The 21,426-nt window shown below is 42.4% G+C and overlaps 1 protein-coding gene across 2 annotated transcripts in view; it reads left to right on the forward strand.

Moving 5' to 3' along the window:
• The window catches only part of LOC126335600 (farnesol dehydrogenase-like), a 245,386-nt gene extending 224,169 nt beyond the window's left edge, over positions 1 to 21,217 (forward strand). The window contains exons 6-7 of one of the 2 annotated variants that reach the window (XM_049999053.1): positions 2,698 to 2,841; positions 21,059 to 21,217. In XM_049999053.1, coding sequence (XP_049855010.1) covers positions 2,698 to 2,841; positions 21,059 to 21,100 — 186 coding nt within the window. In that variant the 3' untranslated portion in view covers positions 21,101 to 21,217. The remainder of the gene's footprint in view (positions 1 to 2,697; positions 2,842 to 21,058) is intronic. The other variant, XM_049999052.1, reaches the window with a different exon arrangement.
• The last annotated feature ends 209 nt before the right edge of the window (positions 21,218 to 21,426 follow it).

A 21,426-nucleotide genomic window follows, 5' to 3' on the forward strand; every position in this document is an offset into this window, starting at 1 on the left:
TGGCCGTCGGAAGTCCCCGCTTTCATGTTTTTGAAAGCAATCCGGACGTGAAGGCGAACTTTTCCGTACCCAAGATCGGTTTCGATCGGCTCGAGCGGGACGTTATTGTTTAATGGTACCGCGCCCCGCCCGTACTGTTGCTGCGTCCAAATCGCTACAGGCTGCTGGCTCCGATGTGTTTACATTAACGGCTGCTGCGTCGATAAACCACTTAAGTTTCTTGCCTGCTGCTCAGGTCACTTCGAAGCTTTGTGGTATCTACGAATCTTTGTCTAATGATGAGTCTTGAGTTGGAGTGCCTCATCCTGAAAATCCCTGTCTGGAGTATCCGGATCATCATGCCCATGATCATTTCTTCTCCATAGGGCTCCTTATTTTTACGCGTAACAAGAGGACATTTTCGCCCTAAGTCTTGCAACTCCGCTGCTCATTCCCCATGCGTCTGGTTTGGCTGTTTCTTGCTTTGTTAAAAGACAACACGGGATGAAATAACAAGGATATGCCCCTGGTAAGAGTTAGTGAGCAACGAGTGATTATTTGAAAAGCGAACTCCGAAGGCTTAGATAAGTAGCCCATATATCTCAGGTTTTGACGAAGACAAAATACACTTTTTCATGAGGCTGGTGTCAGTTACTTTGTATGTGTGGAAATGCTCCAGTAATCTTGATTCATAGGCATCCCAATCCTCCAATACCTCATCAAACGAAGGAAAAGCTGGCACCTGCTGTGTTACTTGGGTCTGCAGGAAACCTTTAGGAAGTGATTTGAGCCTTCTGGTTCTGGTTCTCGACCAGCTGCTGAATAAGTTGCGTGAGATGAGCTTCCAGTACAGGTGGTTGCTGACTCGTCGCCTTTTCTATTGTCTTATAACCAGGAATAAACAAATGTTCTACAGTTTATTAACACAAAACTGAAAAAAAAATTCTCTCACCAAGCACCAAGAGGCAGGCGAACACTTTATTAAAATAAGTCGATGGTGGTTATGCCAATGTCCAGTAAGTGCAAGTGGACTGTGCAATTCCGGCGGAAATCACAAATCCGTTGACTAATAAACGTAGTGTTCTTTGAAGTCCGAGTTCCAGTGAGGCATCAAGATTCTAATTCCAGTGCGTGGCCAAGTCGACATCGAGCAGCAGGTACACCAGTCCAGGAGACGAAACAGCCTACCACAGCGTAGCATCTCCGAGTTGTGGAGTATACTATAGCACGATGAGAAATGGCTTCTACACTTCGGTGGCGGCGGTAATAAGGTTGGTTGGTCGATTCGGGGGGGGAGGGGACCAAACAGCGAGGTCATCGATCACATCGGATTACGAGAGGATGGGAAAGGAAGGGCCGTGCCCTTTCAAAGAAACCATCCCAGCATTTGCCTACAGCGATTTAGGGAAATCACGGAAAACCTAAATGAAGATGGCCGGACGTGTGTTTGAATCGCCGTCCTCCCGAGTGCTGGTCCTGTGTGCTAAACACTGCGCCATCTCGCTCTGTTGTTAATAAGGCACCACAGGTAATGGAGTCGCTGTATATTCTTGGCAGCCAGTCGCTGCAGATCTGACGACGGCCATTGCCGATCAAAACCGGTAGTCTTAAGACATAACATGTTGTAATTATAGCTGGAAGTAAAGATTAACTCTACACTTTTTGGATCACTCTTCGATCCGCAACTATGTCGCAGCTTGTCGTACAGGATCTGGTTGGAGGCTCTCCCGTCCATTTCCGCTCGGAAGTGCATTCTTTTCCCTGATGAACGTGTTATTTATTGGACTTCCAAGCATATGAACATTTTCAAACAAAAACCCACATTTTGACCAAGAAACTGTGAATAATCCTCCGCATGTCATCCCTTGGGCGGGGAGGACTGAAGAACACATCTTTGATTCGTACTTGTTTGAGGATTCCTTGATCTAGGATACTTACCTGTAGATGTTGAATGACTGGCTATGTTCACAGCTGTAGAATTTGGATATCAACGACAAGGCGGCTGTTCGTGAATGGCTGGCTGCACTGTTTCCTGGTCAGTGGATGGGACATGGGTCTGATCTACTAACCCCCTACCTTAGCTGCTTCGAAGGCTGGTCTTTAAAATAATTGATGATTCCCCACAGGGCGTATGGTTGAGTCTCATCAGTAAAAAGCGGTACAGGAACAATTATGTTTTGCGGGCAAGTGTGCACGAACACACAGCAGCTGCTAACGTGAAGGAGCAGGGTGCCATGGAACAGGGATAATGGCTGTGAACATACTGACGCTTTGGACAAATAAATGCTATTAAATTTACAATGAAATAGTTTCACGCGTAAAGGTTCTTTCTGGCCTCCCTATAGTTCGATGTTCCATAGATCCTTTTGAAATATAAGTGAAGAATAACTCACGAGAAGTGCTTACCTTGAAACCACCGCAGTACAATAAAGTAAAACTTACCAAAATGGCTTTCTTGGTGTAAACTGGTAAGTAGTACATTCTTAAGTTATTCAATGACTACTTTGTGTTGCAGTTTTGTGAAAATATTACGCTATAGTAAGACTGTAGTTTGAAAATAAATTTCTGGCTTCAAAATAATAGTAAATTTGACAAAACGAAGCAGAGAAGAAGGTTATTTAACGTTATCTATCATTCAGAACTTGTCTCATGCCACTGGTTTTCCACGTATTGCTCACTTTATTTATAGTTATTCACGCTGCTATATGTATCCAACAGCAGGTCTGTCCGGCAATGGTGAGGACGGAGATCTTTAACCAGCTCACCGGCCTGCCGGACGACTTTTGGGAAGGAATTTTCCTGGAGCCGGAAGACATTGCAGAGGCAGTCATCTTCATGCTGTCACAGCACCCTCGCGTGCAGGTGAGTCCCTGCCCTGTACAATCAATTTGAGGGGTACAAACTTGACATGGTATGTAACATAAAGTTAAGTGAGAATCAAATGAAATCAGACTGGAACTGCGCTTATTTGGAATGCTTACAACATCACCCTGAGATCTGTATCTGAGCAATGCTCCTAAAATTGAGGTGTACCCCAAAAATAAGCTCTAAATCAGCTGATCGCAACACTGTGGTCCATACAGTTAGCGTGCCACAGGGTTCTGTTCTGTCTCCGTTGTTTTTATTGGTATACAGGGTGGCCATTGATCGTGACTGGGTCAAATATCTCACGAAATAAGCGTCAAACGAAAAAACTACAACGAACGAAACTTGTCTAGCTTGAAGGGGGAAACCAGATGGCGCTATGGTTGGCCCGCTAGATGGCGCTGCAATAAGTCAAACGGATATCAAGGGTTTTTTTAAAAAATAGGAACCTCCATTACATATTCGTGTAGTACGTAAAGAAATAAGAATGTAAGGTGTCAGGCAAGTCCAACACCTTTCATGAAAACCCTGACATAATAAGCAAATCTACTAGTATGTCACATAGCTCCGAATAAATCGTGACATTAAATTAACCAAAGTAATACGAGTAACGAGTGAGCAAATGGAATACCACAGACTAACACAAGAATGCCTAAATGCATGTCGTACCTTCCCACCGTGAGGCAGACGCAGTTCCGAGGGAAGAAACGAGGACAGAAGCCGAGAGCAGAACCATGTTAAGCTAGAAGGCCCTACGATAAGGGACAGACACCCACGTCTCCAGCTAACCACTAGGGCTCACCACCCGCACGTTTTAGCGTGAGAGTTTTTCGCGTCTCAGGTACGTCAAGGACCACCCCCCAGCCCATGTTAAAAGCTAGAGCCCTCCAGAAAAACAGTATAGATCTTACGACAACACAAAAAAGGGCCACACAACCCGCACGTTTTAGCGTAAGACTTTTTCGCGTCTCAGGTACGTCAAGGAGCACCCCCCAGCCCATGTTAAAAGATAGAGCCCTCCAGAAGAACAGTATAGATCTTACGATAACGCTAAAAGGACCACACCAGCTGCAGGTTTTAGCGTGAGACTTTTTAGCGTCTCTCTTACGTTGCAAACTTTAAAAACATTGCCCCACCACGAAAAGTATAACGTTTCTCATTGGATAGACAGAATTTTTGTAGACGGAGCTTAAGGTTAACATTGAGACCCTGATTGGTCAGATGAAAACATAGCCAGATAGTTTTTTTAAACTAACTTCGGTAAATTGTAGTAAGGAGAAGTTAGATGAGTGTGAGTTCCGAGACGGCGAGCTGGATGGCTGGTGCGCCGGCCGCTGTCGCCCTGACGCTGCCTAAACACCGACAAGGTAATGAATGCACGCGATGCCGCATTTTTGAGCGCATAAGGCTTCACTCAGAACTGCAGAAGTCTCATCTGTTACACCCCCTTTTTGCGTAATACTAGTGCCGATCGTTAATTAAAACTCATGGTGTTCACATTTGCCACTTGAAGAACAGATCTGAAACGCGATGATTTTTCGTTTATATAGTTATTGAGAAGCCACATCAGCCACTGTAATTTACGACAAGTTAAATAAGTAATTAAAGATAATTGAGGGTCACTGTAGACCATTTTGATAGTTGTAGACCATTTTGATAGTTTTCTCTTTTGTGAAACTTAAATTAAACCTAGATTATAGATGTGATATGGCATAGGTCATCCTTCGATCGATTGTAGAACTTGGAAACCCATTCAAGGAATATTCGTTCACATTTTTGTTGAACGCAGTTGGTTTTTACCATCCTGTATTAAAACATTTCCTTTTACCAATAGTGCAATTCATAAACGATGTTTTGTGAGTAGAATAAAATTTCCAATGGTAAACTTAACTGCTTTTTCGACGTTATTTTACCAGCTAACTACAAATAGGAAAGCCTTGAACCCTTTCCGCTAAATTTAGTTAGTATTAAGATTCTTTTACAGGGAGTGCAGTGGAGCTGACGCTGAGATCATTTAGTATTTGGTTATATCATCGCTAGTCTCACTGAACTCTTCTGAATTCTACATGTCATGTGTGGTCTGGCGTCTCCTTACCAGCAACAGGTCCCAGGTTCAAACTAGTTAATTCCCTAAAAAACACGCTCAGAGCGTCGTTGCGCGAAAGTGGTAGGGAGACACGATATAGAACAAACAGACACCACCATGAATGTTTAGAAGAATGTTTTAGTTAGATCACTTTTTCGCTTTATAATAGATAGCTCTCTAATAGTCACAAATACTTGGCTCACAATTTTAGACGAACAGTTGGTAACAAGTAGGTTTTTAAAATTAAAATACAGAACGTAGGTATGTTTGAACATTTTATTTCGGTTGTTCCAATGTGATACACGTACCTTTGTGAACTTATCATTTCTGAGACCGCATGCTCTTACAGTGAAATGAACAACCTTAGCTGCTTACAGGCTCCGACCGGCACTCGAACCCGGGATTTCCTACTTACATGTCAGCAGCTCTATCGATCTGAGCCACCGAGGACACAGGGGATAGAACGACTGCAGGGATTTACCTCTGGCACGCCTCCCGCGAAACCCACATTCTCAACGTATATTCGTAGTGTCCCCGCCCATTATACTCATTACTCGCGGCGCGTTGCCGATTCCCGTAAGAGTTCGGGCACGGATTGTGCATTCGCACAGAAGAAGAAGATGGTCAAGTGGCCGGTGAGCCTTAACTATATATATATATATCTTCGTATAAAGGCATGCTGTTACAACATGATTACCTGTAAATACCACATCAATGCAATCAGTGCTCAAAATGATGTCCGTCAACCTCAATGCATTTGGCAATTTGGCAATACGTGTCACGACACTCCTCTCAACAGCGAGTAGTTCGCTTTCGGTAATGTTCGCACATACATTGACAATGCGGTGCTGCATCTTGTCAGGCGCTTTCGGTGGATCACGATGGCAAATATCCTTCAACTTTCCCCACAGAAAGAAACCAGGGGACGTCAGACCCGGAGAACGTGCGGGACATGGTATGGTGCTTCGACGACCAATCTACCTGTCATCAAATGTGCTATTAAATACCGCTTCAACCGCACGCGAGCTATGTGCGGGACATTCATTGTGTTGGAAGTACATCGCCATTCTGTCATGCAGTCAAACATCTTGTAGTAACATCGGTAGAACATTAGGTAGGAAATCAGCAGATATTGCACCATTTAGATTGCCAGCGATAAAATGGTGGCCATTTATCCTTCTTCCCATAATGCCACACCATACATTAACCCGCCAAGGTCGATGATGTTCCACTTGTCGCAGCCATCGTGGATTTTCCGTTGCCCAAAAGTGCGTATTATACTGGTTTCCGTTACCGCTGTTGGCGAATAACGCTTCGTCGCTAAATAGAACGCATTCAAAAAATTTGTCATCTTCCCGTAATTTCTCTTGTGACCTGCGGCAGAACTGTACACGACGTTCAAAGTCGTCGCCATGCAATTCCTGGTGCATAGAAATATGGAACGGGTGCAATCGATGTTGATGTAGCATTGTCAACACCGACGTTTTTGAGATTCCCGGTTCTCCCGCAATTTGTCTGCTACTGATGTGCGGATTAGCCACGACAGCAGCTAAAACACCTACTTTGGCATCATCATTTGTTGCAGGTCGTGGTTGACGTTTCACATTTGGCTGAACACTTCCTGTTTCCTTAAATAAAGTAACTATCCGGCGAACGGTCCGGACACTTGGATGATGTCGTCCAGGATACCGAGCAACATACATCGCACACGCCCGTTGGGTATTTTGATCACAATAGTAATACATCAACACGATATCGACCTTTTCCGCACTTGGTAAACGGTCCATTTTAACACGGGCAACGTATCACGAAGCAAATATCGTCCGCACATGAGGAATGTTACGTGATACCACGTACTTACACGTTTGTGACTATTACAGCGCCATCTATTACAAAGCGAAAGAAGTGGTACAACTAAAACATTCATATTTCTTTACGTACCACACGAATATGTAATAAAAAATGGGGGTTACTATTTAGAAAAAAATGCGTTTGACCTATGGCAGCGCCATCTAGTGGGCCAACCATAGCGCCATCTGGTTTCCCCCTTCAAGCTAGACAAGTTTTGTTCTTTGTAGTTTTTTTCGTTTGATGCTTATTTCGTGAGATATATGGTCCGGTCTCTATTAATGGACCACCCTGTACGTTTACTTGTGACCCGAAACAGTATGATTGCTATCTGTCAATAGTCTGTGGCTGAGCGGACGCATGATGCAGTGAAAATATATAACAGAGGCAGAGAAGCTCTCGAGGGCCAGTTTCACGATCACAAACTACCTGTTGTATTCTTTTTAGCCGCTTTTATGTCGTTTCGTTGTGTCTGTAGGATTGTACCATGGGAAGCAAGGAGAGGATGTTGGCTGTTGGCCGGTACCCTCGTTCTATAACACAAACTGCATGCAATAAATAACTTGGTTCTTTATTTATAGAGAGCTATTCAACTTAAGTTTCCATGTGCTGTGGTACAAGCTCTCTTCTCTATAGTCCACGTAACCTCAATGCTGTTGAAGTAGAGGTCCGCTGTATTCACTAAGGTTACTATGTGCTGGCTGTCTCTGTGCTAGAGGCTAAGTCTGCAGCTCCGTCACGGTGAAACGTTGGACCGCCACGGCACACAGACGGAACCAACTAGTGTACCAGGCTCTAACTATGAGTAAGTGACTAAACTCGAACGAACTGGCTAGCTAACTGGCCCCCCGGTTCGTAGCGGTGATCCCAAATACTGGCGGCTGAGAGGGCACTGGCGGCCCGTTTCCAGCGAGTATTGTCGTTGGCCCCTATCGATACTCTCGTAACCTCTATGCCGCATGGTATCTTGGCGCCAGCTTACGCCAGCACGCCACCGACCCGTAATTTACCGAATACCGTGACTAGTGCGTACACATCTGGTGCCATATACCTCCGGAAACCTACCGAGGACTTGTCGATCCCATGCCAAGCAGAATCGTTGCTCTGTTGTGTTCCAACGGTGGATCATCCGACATCAACCAAATAAAATGCCACAGTTTCAGGTCTTTGCTGGTCTTGTAAATATATCATTTTATGTGAAAATTTGTACCAAGACCGGGAATGGAACCCCAGTCTCTTGCTTACTAGGTAGTTGCGTTAGCCACTAAGCCATCTTCACACAGCTGTTCACACAACTGCACGGATTTTCCTGCCACACCTCCCTCCTCTATCCAAATTCTCACCGACGCCCCAGTGTGCCTTAAATTCCCCTTGTACACGAACAGAACTACCGAGGCTCCACAGTAGCACCTCAGCATCGAACGAAACTTGGGATCTAGCCTCAAACACAGGAGCAGGTACTTATACAAATGAAATGACTTACCTGTACGTGACCAGTAAAGTCACTGAAACTGTGTCATTTCATCTGTATAAGTACCTGCTCCTGTGTTTCAGGCTAGATCCCCCATTTACGTTCGATGCTGAAGTGCTATTCCATAACATGGAAAGCCTCGATAATTCTGTTCATGTGTAAGGGCAATTTTAAGTAAACTGGGGCAGCAGTGCGAATTTGAATCGAGGAGGCAGACACGCCTCGCTAAACTGTTCGATTCCTGGCATTGGTAAAAATTTTTAGGCTCGCTGCGTCAGTCTATATATACAACGCCATTAGACAGTTGGTCATAATGTTTTGGCGCCTAGCATACTTACTTCTTACAGACAGGAGTTGTTCATAGGTATCTACAAGACGATTTTACGATTTCTGCCCTCCGAGTTGATGATTGTTATCCACAGTTTCCGTTTTAATTTGCAGAATATGCTATCACTATCTCTATTTCATTTTCGGCGAACTGTGGAAACCTGGCACTATCCTAAACTGTCGTTCACAATTTCGTAAATTATACAGTTGCAGTCAGTGAACCATTTTCAGTCAAAATTTAGTTTACAAAAACTGTTACACTGTAAGTCTGCGACTAGCACATTATCATAAGTGTTTGTAGACGTTAATTTCCGTTAAGTGAAATGGCAAAACAGGGTATCCCAGGAGAAATGCTCAGTATTCACGAACTTGACTGGAACGATAATTTAAAGCAAAAAAAAATCTAGTAAACATGGGCTGAAAAATGCATAATTAAAGAGCTATGAGCACTTCTTCATGTTCAATAATGTGAGCAAGATCCTTGCTTCCCATGTTTTCGGAAGAGGCAGTATGGACCAAAACAAGACAAACTTGTCTAGCGAACATGAGCTCTAAAATGTATACCTCACGAGCTATGATACCTGTTCCGTAGGAGACATGTGAGGGGCAGCAAAAAATACTTTTTGTTGTTTGAAAATACATTTTTAGCAATCAGTAAAACATTTTAACACCAGAAGTAGGAACAAGAACGAAAATGTGCTTCACTTACAATAACAAAGTTCACTTTTCCCAAAACAGGCTCCTCAGATAAACAATCACAAATAATATCTTGGGCAATAGGTTCGTTACATGGAAGGCTGATTGAGTAGTGAAAAATTCAAGTATTGTATTTTCTCTCCAGTTGTTTCCATATCTGAGGCTTAGTGGTTTTTCCACATCGTCTTTCTTTTCTTCTTTTAACCTCATCAGTGATGACACTTTCGAGATATTTGATACTTTGTTCAAGCTGTATCCACGTTTAACTAATGGCAAAAAGGGCTTTGAAGGATTATCAGAATATTGGATGATGTGCGGTTTGATTTTCACATCACTTACCTGTTCACCTACCATATATTTCTTCAAAAGGATCCTTTTGACATCACTGATCCCATCTACAGGCCTAAAATTGTACTTAGTTCCTTGAAATCAAATACGTTCCAGCCTTTCCCTAAAATCCTTGTTTCTCTCACTTTTGCATAAACTTCCTGGTACGTGTTTGGATTCAATATTTCTGGAATTTTACGAAGTTTCTTTGCTACTCGCTCAAATATTCTGTCAGGAGGTAACAAGGAATGTCTTCGAACTGAAAAGCAGAGAAGTACATCAGTCACATGCACTGGAGATTCTTTGAATAACCAGAAAGCAACTGCATGTTTAATTTGCTGGCTTTTGTTTTGGACAGCACACTCATCCGCGAACAATCTGAAAAATGTGACAGATGCGTCAATGATCAATTTTTTAGCAATTGGTGATGCTCGAGGAAATTTCTTGTGACCCTCTACCTGCCTGCGTTTCATTCCAAATGTAAAATGTAGGTTCTGTACCTGCCACATTTGTTACACGAAAGGAGTACAGAGATATCTGTCTTGCATAGTATGCTTCACCAATACTGTAATACTCTCTATCTCAGCTAAACAACATTTTTACTTCTGACTTCCGTAAGTCTAACAGACAGAATAATAAACGTTTATACACAACAGTGCTATAATACTAAAAACGAATATTAAATGTTCATTGTTTGTCAGTTAAAGGGTTTCACTTCAGTCCACCAGTCTTACATTGCAGCCAACATAGTATAATAAACCAAAAAAAGCAACTGTTGGACTTTATGTAGTTTCATTCGCACTAGAGGACAAAATGCTGTTTCTTGAATCTAATACTTTTCAGCGCTCTTTTTGAAGGTGTTAAAATGCGTTTGGACACAATCTTATTGCTGGAGTGTGCACAGCGGGTAATAAAATACCGGATTTCATATCAAACTCAAATGTGTTTCACAGCAGCGAAGATGAACAAGTGTTCCTTTTATGGCATGCACCTTAGAGTCATCCTGGGACACCCTGTATAAGTCCAAATGCTTACCTAGCGAGATGGCGCAGTAGTTAGCACACTGGACTCGCATTCGCGAGGACGACGGTTCAATCCATCGTCCGGCCATCCTGATTTAGGTTTTCCATGATTTCCCTGAATCGCTCTAGGCAAATTCCGGGATGGTTCTTTTGGATGGTCTGTGTGTGTGCTCATCAGACTGTTCATTACACTCCTGCAGTACATTCTCACCTCCACTGAGGAAAGTGATGTAATCAGCGAATCTTATTAGTCACAGCCCGCTCATCCTGAATGTTATTACCACTCTTGAACTCATGTTTTATTTCCATCACTGCTTTTTCTATGTGTAGACTAAGTAGTAGGGTCGAAAGTCTACATCCCCGTCTCTTCATCCGAACACTTCATGTTTGGTCTCCCGTTCTCATTTTTCCCTATTGGTTATTGTACATATCATATACTAGTAAACCCTGCAATGCTTCCCATTTACTAAACATGTATTGGAATTGGACATACGTCCTGATCTCTTCCTCCCCCTTGCCCGGCCCATCACCTCCATTGTCCATCGCCTCCTCCTCCTATCTGCCTGCACCTCCTCCTCCCTCCTCTATCTTCTCCATTCCCTCCTCCCCCCGCTCTCTTCATTTCCACTTCACCCCTCCCGCTCACCCTCGTCAGCATCGTTTATTGTCAAAGCCAACGATACCCTCTTTCGGAATTGAAGTCGCTTAAAATAAACGAGTAAATCAGTTGAGAGCACTGGTATACGGAGTACGAGAGACCTGTCCTACTGCTGGATCTGTGAGGATAGAAGGTTCATTGACAAATTTCGCAGAGTTTTAATCTGAAAACGGCAAGGATTACAAAGTCTCTGACGCTTCGTATTCCCTAGTAGTACTGTAATCATAAGTCCATGAGCTATAAATATAGCTTTATTCATTTCTGTTGAAACCAACGACGAGGAAGAAAACAAAACAGCATATAACTATGTACAACTTTTGTTTCTAATCACACACATTCGAAAGACAACTTGTCTAATGCTTTAAATATCCTGTTAGCGTAGTTAAAACTATGAGAAAGAAAACTAAACCGCTCACTTTCATGGAACAGAATTTCCTTTCTCGCGGTCGGTTTTGTCAGGAAACCTGTATATTCTGGTTTGAAAAAAGTTTATATACCTGTTTGTTCGAAAAAAAAAACACAATTTTTTAGCCCGTCACTATGTTCATTCTGTTTCTCCAACCTGTGTTCTGTCATTGTCAATATTATGGCTGAAGAGCGGCGTAGCATGCCGCTGACAGCCTACCTGTTTTGTATAGGTATTAAAATAACAATAAAGGAAAAAAAAATGTTCGAATATCATGCTAGAATTTAAAGTACGTCGGTCAAGAACATTTCGAGATAAATTCTAGCAAGTTTTCCCTATATATCCAAATGTTCATTTGGGTACTGTTTAAAAATTTGAAGTGAATCGGTCAAGAAGTTGTATATAGGAGCAATTTTGATCTATCTCCCTCCCACTCATATATATGGTGAGTGTAGTACCACACACACACACACACACACACACACACACACACACACACATATATATATATATATATATATATATATATATATATATATATATATATATATATGGTGAGTGGATATATTTCGTAAACTACTTCAAATACTGACGAATCTATTCCACAGACCGAACGTGAGGAGAGGAGCTAGTGTAATTGGTTAATACAAACCATACAAAATGCACGGAAGTGTGTTTTTTAACACAAACCTACCTTTTTTAATGGAACCCCGTTAGTTTTGTTAGCACATCTGAACATATAAATAAATACGTAATCAGTGCCGTTTGTTGCATTGTAAAATGTTAATTACATCCGGAGATATTGTAACCTAAATTTGACGTTTGAGTACCACTCCTCCGCTGTTAGATCGTGTGTATCAGAGAGCACCTAATTACGTAGGGATCCAAAGGGAACAGTGATGGACCTTACGTACAGAAGAGACTGGAAGAGCACATTACATTCACATGCTAAAACCTTTTTATGGCTCTTTTTCACTGACGCACATGTTCATTACCATGAGGGATGAGGTACACGTACACACTTGGTTTCCGTTTTCAATTACGGAGTGGAATAGAGTATGTTCCGACATGTCAGGCCAATAGATTTTCAATGTGGAGGCCATCATCTGCTACACACTATTGAAATCTCTGGCGTAATGAATGTCGTACACGCCGCAGTACATCTGGTGTAATGTCGCCGCAGGCTGCCACAATACGTTTTTTCATATCCTCTGGGGTTGTAGGCACATCACAGTACACATTCTCCTTTAACGTACCACACAGAAAGGAGTCCAGAGGTGTAAGGTCAGGAGAACGGGCTGGCCAATTTATGCGTCCTCCACGTCCTATGAAACGCCCGTCGAACATGTACCTCATCCATCATGGTAATGTACATGTGCGTCAGTGAAAAAGACAAATAAAAAGGTGTTAGCATGTGGACGTAATGTGCTGTTCCAGTCTCTTCTGTACCTAAGGTTCATCACCGTTCCCTTTGGATCCCTATTTAATTCGGTGCTCTCCGGTACACACGATCGAACAGCGGAGGAGTGGTACTCAAGCGTCAGCTTTAGGTTACAATATCTCCGGATGTAATTAACATGTTACAATGCAACAAACGGCACTGATTACGTATTTGTTTATATGTTCAGATGTGCTAACAAAACTAGCGTGGTTCCATTAAAAAAACGTAGGTTTGTGTTAAAAAACATACTTCCGTGCATTTTTTTATGGTTTGTATTAACCAATTACACTAGCCCCTCTCTTCACGTTCGGTCTGTGGAATCGATTCGTCAGTATTTGATGTGGTTTACGAAATACATCCAACGGTAATGTTAGTGGACATGCGGGAGGCCGGGAGGACGTACCGCCGAATTGCTCAACACGTGGGGCGTGAGGTCTCCACAGTACATCGATGTTGTCGCCAGTGGTCGGCGGAAGGTGCACGTGCCCGTCGACCCGGGACCGGACCGCAGCGACGCACGGATGCACGCCAAGACCGTAGGATCCTACGCAGTGCCGTAGGGGACCGCACCGCCACTTCCCAGCAAATTAGGGACACTGTTGCTCCTGGGGTATCGGCGAGGACCATTCGCAACCGTCTCCATGAAGCTGGACTACGGTCCCGCACACCGTTAGGCCGTCTTCCGCTCACGCCCCAACATCGTGCAGCCCGCCTCCAGTGGTGTCGCGACAGGCGTGAATGGAGGGACGAATGGAGACGTGTCGTCTTCAGCGATGAGAGTCGCTTCTGCCTTGGTGCCAATGATGGTCGTATGCGTGTTTGGCACCTTGCAGGTGAGCGCCACAATCAGGACTGCATATGACCGAGACACACAGGGCCAACACCCGGCATCATGGTGTGGGGAGCGATCTCCTACACTGGCCGTACACCTCTGGTGATCGTCGAGGGGACACTGAATAGTGCACGGTACATCCAAACCGTCGTCGAACCCATCGTTCTACCATTCCTATACCGGCAAGGGAACTTGCTGTTCCAACAGGACAATGCACGTCCGCATGTATCCCGTGCCACCCAACGTGCTCTAGAAGGTGTAAGTCAACTACCCTGGCCAGCAAGATCTCCGGATCTGTCCCCCATTGAGCAGGTTTGGGACTGGATGAAGCGTCGTCTCACGCGGTCTGCACGTCCAGCACGAACGCTGGTCCAACTGAGGCGCCAGGTCGAAATGGCATGGCAAGCCGTTCCACAGGACTACATCCAGCATCTCTACGATCGTCTCCATGGGAGAATAGCAGCCTGCATTGCTGCGAAAGGTGGATATACACTGTACTAGTGCCGACATTGTGCATGCTCTGTTGCCTGTGTCTATGTGCCTGTGGTTCTGTCATTGTGATCATGTGATGTATCTGACCCCAGGAATGTGTCAATAAAGTTTCCCCTTCCTGGGACAATGAATTCACGGTGTTCTTATTTCAATTTCCAGGAGTATATATATATATATATATATATATATATATATATATATATATATATATATATATATATATACGTACTACCGCTCGAAGGTTTTTTGGAGTATCGCATAAAAATTTAACATAAGTCGGCCAAGTACGTTTCGAAGTTTTGGGGAACAACCAGAAACAACGACTTGTCTTTATGTGGTAGTATATAGGTCACCTGTCTTGTTCAAAAGCTTATAACAACTTACCAAAGAGTTTCGAACATATTGCACCATTTCATATTGCCGAACGTTTCTCTGCATCGACACAATCCATAAACTTTTTTTCCTAAGACTTTTTAACATTAAGTGCAGAGTTAAAAGGACCTCTTTGGTAGCCTTCCTGCTCTATAGTGAAACTGATCGCCATCTAATAGATCTTCAGTTACCTTTTCCCTTCTTCTGTTATCAGCAACTTCGATGCATTAGATGTTAAGCTGAGTGTGTGACTGTTCCGACACTTTTATGCCTTTACTATCTTCGTGATTGGATGGTCAATATTATTCTTCAAGTCTGGTGGTATGTTTCCAGGCTCATAGCTTCTACACAGCAACTTGAATAATAGTTTTGTTGCCACTATCCCACTGATCTTAGAAATTCCGATGGGATGTCATCTATGCCCCCGGCCCCATTCGATCGTAAGTCTTCCAAAGCACTGTTAAACTCTGACATTTATACTGGATACCCTATGTCTTCCATATCGGCTCTCATTTCTTCTCCTATCACGTCATCAGGCAGTTCCTTCCATTCGTAGAGGACTCACGTTTGCTCATTCCACCCACCCGCTCTCTCCTCTGCGTTTACTTGTGGAATTCTCATGTAGCCGCCCTTGAAGGACTGATTCAACACGTAGAAAGGACAAAGACAATCTTTTTCGATTTCTCCACATTACTCCTGTACCCATTTCGCCTTCCTGTTTACGTCATTTTAAGTGTCTTATATTGCTGTGTTCCCGTTTTTTTAAACTTTTTTCATGCTTATTCTTTCGTCGATTAACAGAAATACTATTTCTGTTACCTAAGGTTTCTTCACTGTTACCTTTCATGTACCTAAATTTTTCTGTCCAATCTCCGTAAATGCCGTTTCTGTGATGTCCATTCCCTTTCAGATGCTTATTGTGGTATTCGTTACTGCAGTGTCTTCAGCCATATATAACTTCAAACGCACCTCATTATTCCTCTGTACTTAAGTATCCCACTTCTTTGCACAATGGTCTTCCAGACGAATATCTTCAACTTTTTTTTTGTATTTACAAAACTGTGACCTGAGCATATATCTGCTCCTGCTTACAGCTTACATCCCATTACCTGATTACGGAATTTCTCTGTGATCATAATGTAATCTGGCTGGAACGGGGAAAGGGAACCTACAGTTTAAGGTAGGATTGAACCACGCGTTGTTCCTGGAAACTTCTCGGATCGTGATGATGGGAGAGCCAGCTTAAGATGAAGCCTGAAAAAAATCTCTCATTTCACAGTCACACGCTTTACCAGTAGACCACTGAATCTGACATGAATATAAAAAACTTACTCTAAAACTGATTCGTGAAAACGTAAGGATATCAAAATACTTGACATATGTATTCGTATCTTTAGACTGCACCGGCTTAGAAGCCTAAATACTTTCCATCGCGTAGGTACCACAGACCTTAGTACCTCACAATAATGTCAAATTGTTATCTTGTGTTAACAGTCCGACAGACGGGGAAGAACTGACGAACAACAAAGTGATACTGTTAGGATTCCGTTTTTACCAACAGAGGTTCGGACGCCTACAAATGGAGCCGGTTCTGTACATTATTGAATCGTGGGATACGCAGAGCTATCCCTCCTTAAGCGACAGAGCGGTTGTCGATCAAATCGGATTATCAATGTAATGTCAAAGTAATGCCGTCAGAGTGTACCCTGTTCTGTCAACTCTACTATGTATACTTTTACTGACATGTCAAAATTTAAATTCGTTCTTTATAAACGTACCCTATTCTCATAGCACAACAAACGAAAATCACAGGTATAAGCTAAGAAATTAATAAAATATACGGCTGCATCCGTAATAAAATACAGGCTCCAGCTTTCGAGAAAATGCTTTGATGTGCTTGATTTTCCGCGAAATGACCGCCATATCGCGAGCTATTTACAACGGTAACGAAGTTGCTTTTCTAAATTTTAATTGCATTAAAGAACGTGACTGCGCCATATGTGCCTTCGCACACAGCTTTCAGTACAGAAGTAAATATCAAAGCCAAAACTGATATACTAGAATTTATATGTTTTCATTTTCAATTAATTTTAGTAACATAACGCTGTATAAGATGCTTTCTTGCTTTCGCTTGCGCTTTTGTACCGCAGTTTTCTTGCAGGGTCGGCATGGTACAGCCGATTTGGTAAGGTTAGTTAAAGGGATGGTCGGATGCCCTTCCTGCCGCCATTCCATACCCTCCAGGACGGAATCAGTGTAGCCCAGGTGTCTGTGTCTAGTGTAAATCATGAAATAGAGCGAAAGTGTTAACCTGGCGAGTCGTAAGGATTTATATGATATGAGACGATAAAATCTAATTTTAACAATATTTAAAATGCTTACTTATTTTGTAAATAATTTCATTATGTTTTACGATGGCGCAAAAGCATTAACGTCACTGATTTCACGTTCTTTAGTGACAGCAAAAGGAAAAAAAAATGATATCTTAAGACTGGACTTAGTTCTGGAACGCAAAAATTCGAACTTGTGCTGTTAGCTGCGCACTTACTATAACAACATGCAGTAGCGTTAACCCTCTGACTGCCACTTTCTCCTAAACTATTGAGCTTACGTCTCTAACACAAAATAAGTGTCCATTTATTTTCCCCCTACTTTCATCAAGCACAGTATCGACATTGTCAGAGAGAGACCTGTTGTGGCTCCTCCTTGTAAGATATGTTAGGAAACTCCACGCCCACACAGGGAGCATGAAGGTCTTGCAATATTCCTCCACCAGAAATATAGATCGGTGAGTCCCTACAGACCCCAAAATACAGTCTTGGAAAACTAATACACAGTCGGAATTAACCTCCATCCCTCTGGATTATAGTGATGTAATTACGTTTGTTAAAGTAAGAGAGGTGGACAGTTATATGAGTCAAGGGACATGAAAGGGAAGCTGTGGTTGGGAAGGGAGTGAGACAGAGTTGTAGCCTATCCCCGATGTTATTCAATCTGTATATTGAGCAAGCAGTAAGGGAAACAAAAGAAAAACTCGGAGTAGGTATTAAAATCCATGGAGAAGAAATAAAAACTTTGAGGTTCGAAGATGACATTTTAATTCTGTGAGAGACAGCAAAGGACCTGGAAGAGCAGTTGAATGAAATGGACCGTGTCTTGAATGGAGGATATGAGATGAACATCAACAAAAGCAAAACGAGGATAATGGAATGTAGTGGAATTAAGTCAGGTGACGATGAGGGAATTAGATTAGGAAATGAGACACTTAAAGTAGTAAAGGAGTTTTGCTATTTGGGAAGCAAATTAACTGATGATGGTCGAAGTAGCGAGGATGTAAGATGTAGACTGGCAATGGCAAGGAAAACGTTTCTGAAGAAGAGAAATTTGTCAACATCAAATATAGATTTAAGTGTTAGGAAGTCGTTTCTGGAAGTATTTGTATGGAGTGTAGCCATGTATGGAAGTGAAACATGGATGATAAATAGTTTGGAGAAGAAGAAAAAAGAAGCTTTCGAAATGTGGTGCTAGAGAAGAATGCTGAAGATTAGATGGGTAGACCACAAACTAATGAGGAGAGATTGACTAGAATTGGGGAGAAGATGAATTTGTGGTACAACTTGACTAGAAGAAGGGATCGGTTGGTAAGACGTGTTCTGAGGCATCAAGGGATCAGCAATTTAGTATTGGAGGGCAGCGTGGAGGGTAGAAATCGTAGAGGGAGACCAAGAGATGAATACACTAAGCAGATTCAGAAGAATGTAGGTTGCAGTAGGTACTGGGAGATGAAGAAGCTTGCCCAGGATAGAGTAGCATGGAGAGCTGCATCAAACCAGTCTCAGGACTGAAGACCACAATAACAACAACAACAAAGTAAGAATAATCATACTGACTCAATGGAAACAGATACGTTTCATTTCCTGCTATTTTTTGACTTTTTCTTCTCTTTCTGAAACTATGTCATTGCTGAGTTTTGTGAAGTAATTTTAGGATGCTAGTTGGGGACCGCTTCGCACCGGGACGGGGATGATGACAGGATCAGGCAGCGGACACTCCCCCTGCGACCTCGAGTAACCAAAGCGTTTGAAACGATTCGAAAAGCTCTTCAGTTACACGTATTATGTGTTTCTTTGATGTGTAGAAAGGATATCAGAACGGAAATACTTACGGATGACATAATTTAGGTTTCGTTTCAAAAACACAAAATGTTTAACTTATTTCATAAAACTCATTTCATCTAGATTCGTTGCCTCACTAACGCTTAAATTTTTCAAGTTATTCGACGGTTATGTAAAGAGTGAGGTGTTTACTCTCCATGCCTATTTGTTCTTCTGGTTTTACCCTATTAACGTGACCATCAACTTTTTAGCGAAGCAAGAAGCGATGAACAATTGTCTCAGGAGATACGTTGATGTGTACAGCAATTATCTGGAAAGGCTCTGCGTTGCCAATACAATCGAAATGAAAGTACAATTAGCGTTGTCCACTGAATCAGATCTGACAACAAGTGCCGTAATATTTACAATAGCAGAAAGTACAGCTTACTTTGCCATTTAACTTGAGAATTCTCTTGGCCATCGTTGGGACAGCAAGAGAGGCAGAATGAGGCAGTTGTATCTTAGTTTAGTGGCCGGCCACGGTGGTATCGCGGTTCTAGGCGCGCAGTCCGGAACCGTGCGACTGCTACGGTCGCAGGTTCGAATCCTGCCTCGGGCATGGATGTGTGTGATGTCCTTAGGTTAGTTATGTTTAAGTAGTTCTAAGTTCTAGGGGACTGATGACCACAGCAGTTGAGTCCCATAGTGGTCAGAGCCATTTGATTTTTTTTGTTAGTTTAGCGACAAAGTGCCTTTCAAGCGGAAGAGTGCATTAGTTATCGGTTCTAATCTCGGCGGAGCCAAGATGTTTACCTCTTCCGTTAAAAAGGCACTAGCAACACCACTGAATGGTTTGTTAGCTGGATTTTGTTGTGTGTTTGTACGTACTGCTACATTTATACAATCTAGTGGTAGTCCCTCATGTAACGCTACTTCATAGACTGTGGACTGAACGTAGAGTCAGACCATTTCGAAGCCAAAAGCGCGTTTTTTCCTGGTAGTTCGTGACAATTTGGGATGCTTTCTTCTGTGGAAAAAACAGTTTTAAGTAACAATATTGTGATCAGTTGTAATTGTTTTGCATTAGTACCGTGCGTGTTTTCATTGGTATATTAAACACAAAAGATAAAACATCAGAGATAAATGAATCAGTCTCCCACACAGAGTCAAACAATGTCCGGAGAGTCTTTTTTTTCGATTTCACGTCTACAGACAACATGTTCGTAGCACTCTCCTTGCATGTTATGCTGTGTTAACAGACATCAAGGTTACCCAGTACAGGCCAACGTTGAGGAAAGAGGTCTCGCTAATTGTCACCGACTATACATGTCATTATCTGCAGAGAACTCGTCAGAAAGAAGCGTAAAACAAAATTCGAATTCTTGTATAGATAGATTACAATACATTGTACATTTATAGAGGATACCCCAGATCAGTTTGAAATTGGCAGTCATCGATATAAGAATTTCAGAGGTGACACCTACAGTTCACTGTATCAGTTTTTGCACACTGCTGTAGTAACCAGATTCTCGCCAGACAGCATAATCATCTCACACAGCTGCAGAGTGTGGGGTATCGGGGAAAAAATAGAAAGATGATACCGAGTGTTGATAACAATGACACATATCAGTAGAATGAAATATAGCATAAAATGATTAAAATGCGGTACAAAATTTAGAATAAATGTTATGGCTGTCTCATGATACTGCACACTTACAAAACACAGCCTTACGAGCCAATAGCGGTCAGACTAGGTTTCTGTGTGTCAATTGTTTTCTTTATTCCTCGTGATAATAAGCTACCAGATAGCAGATGGTTAAATTACGCTGCTGAATATAAAGGAATAAATGAGATTTGCAAAGTCTGAATCATCATATTTACAATAATCTGAAGATGACGTCTCAAGCAGTGAGTGAAATTTACAAAATCATGTGTCTCCTAAATTCCTCTGAACTTGAGATACTAGAGTACTTGGTTCAGGTACATAATGTGTAGTCGTAAATAACATACACGAGGGAAAGATTCTGTAATGTAACTATGCTGGTTGTTTTGTTATCATATAACTTAAATGCTTATCAATTGTCATAGTGCTAAGGTGTAGAGTAATGACGAACTAACTGTCTACAATGTGATATGTTACAGGTACATGACATCATCATCCGAGCAACAGGATCCGACATCTAATCAATCAGTTACTCAGAACAATCAATTTCAATAGTATGGCCATTTACGGTGTCGGTAAGAGATGGTTCACTGACGTTTGTATTCTTGCATAGTTTAAATAAAGTCTTTTCAGCACGATATATGTGATATGTTTTGGTTTGCTGCAAATGCGTGGCATACTTTCATAAGTGCCTTAACAGCTATGGTGACAGAATTTTCAGGAAATACTCTGCCACGATTTCGGTGTACGACGTGGCACCAACAGTGTCGTCAGATCGTCATGTATGTCTGTTTCGCGCTGCTGTCTGCACATCAGTGCTTCTTATTACGCCAGAGATGGCCAAGAA

This window comes from Schistocerca gregaria, chromosome 2 (assembly GCF_023897955.1).
Source record: "Schistocerca gregaria isolate iqSchGreg1 chromosome 2, iqSchGreg1.2, whole genome shotgun sequence".
In the NCBI taxonomy this organism is placed as follows: Eukaryota; Metazoa; Arthropoda; class Insecta; order Orthoptera; family Acrididae; genus Schistocerca; species Schistocerca gregaria.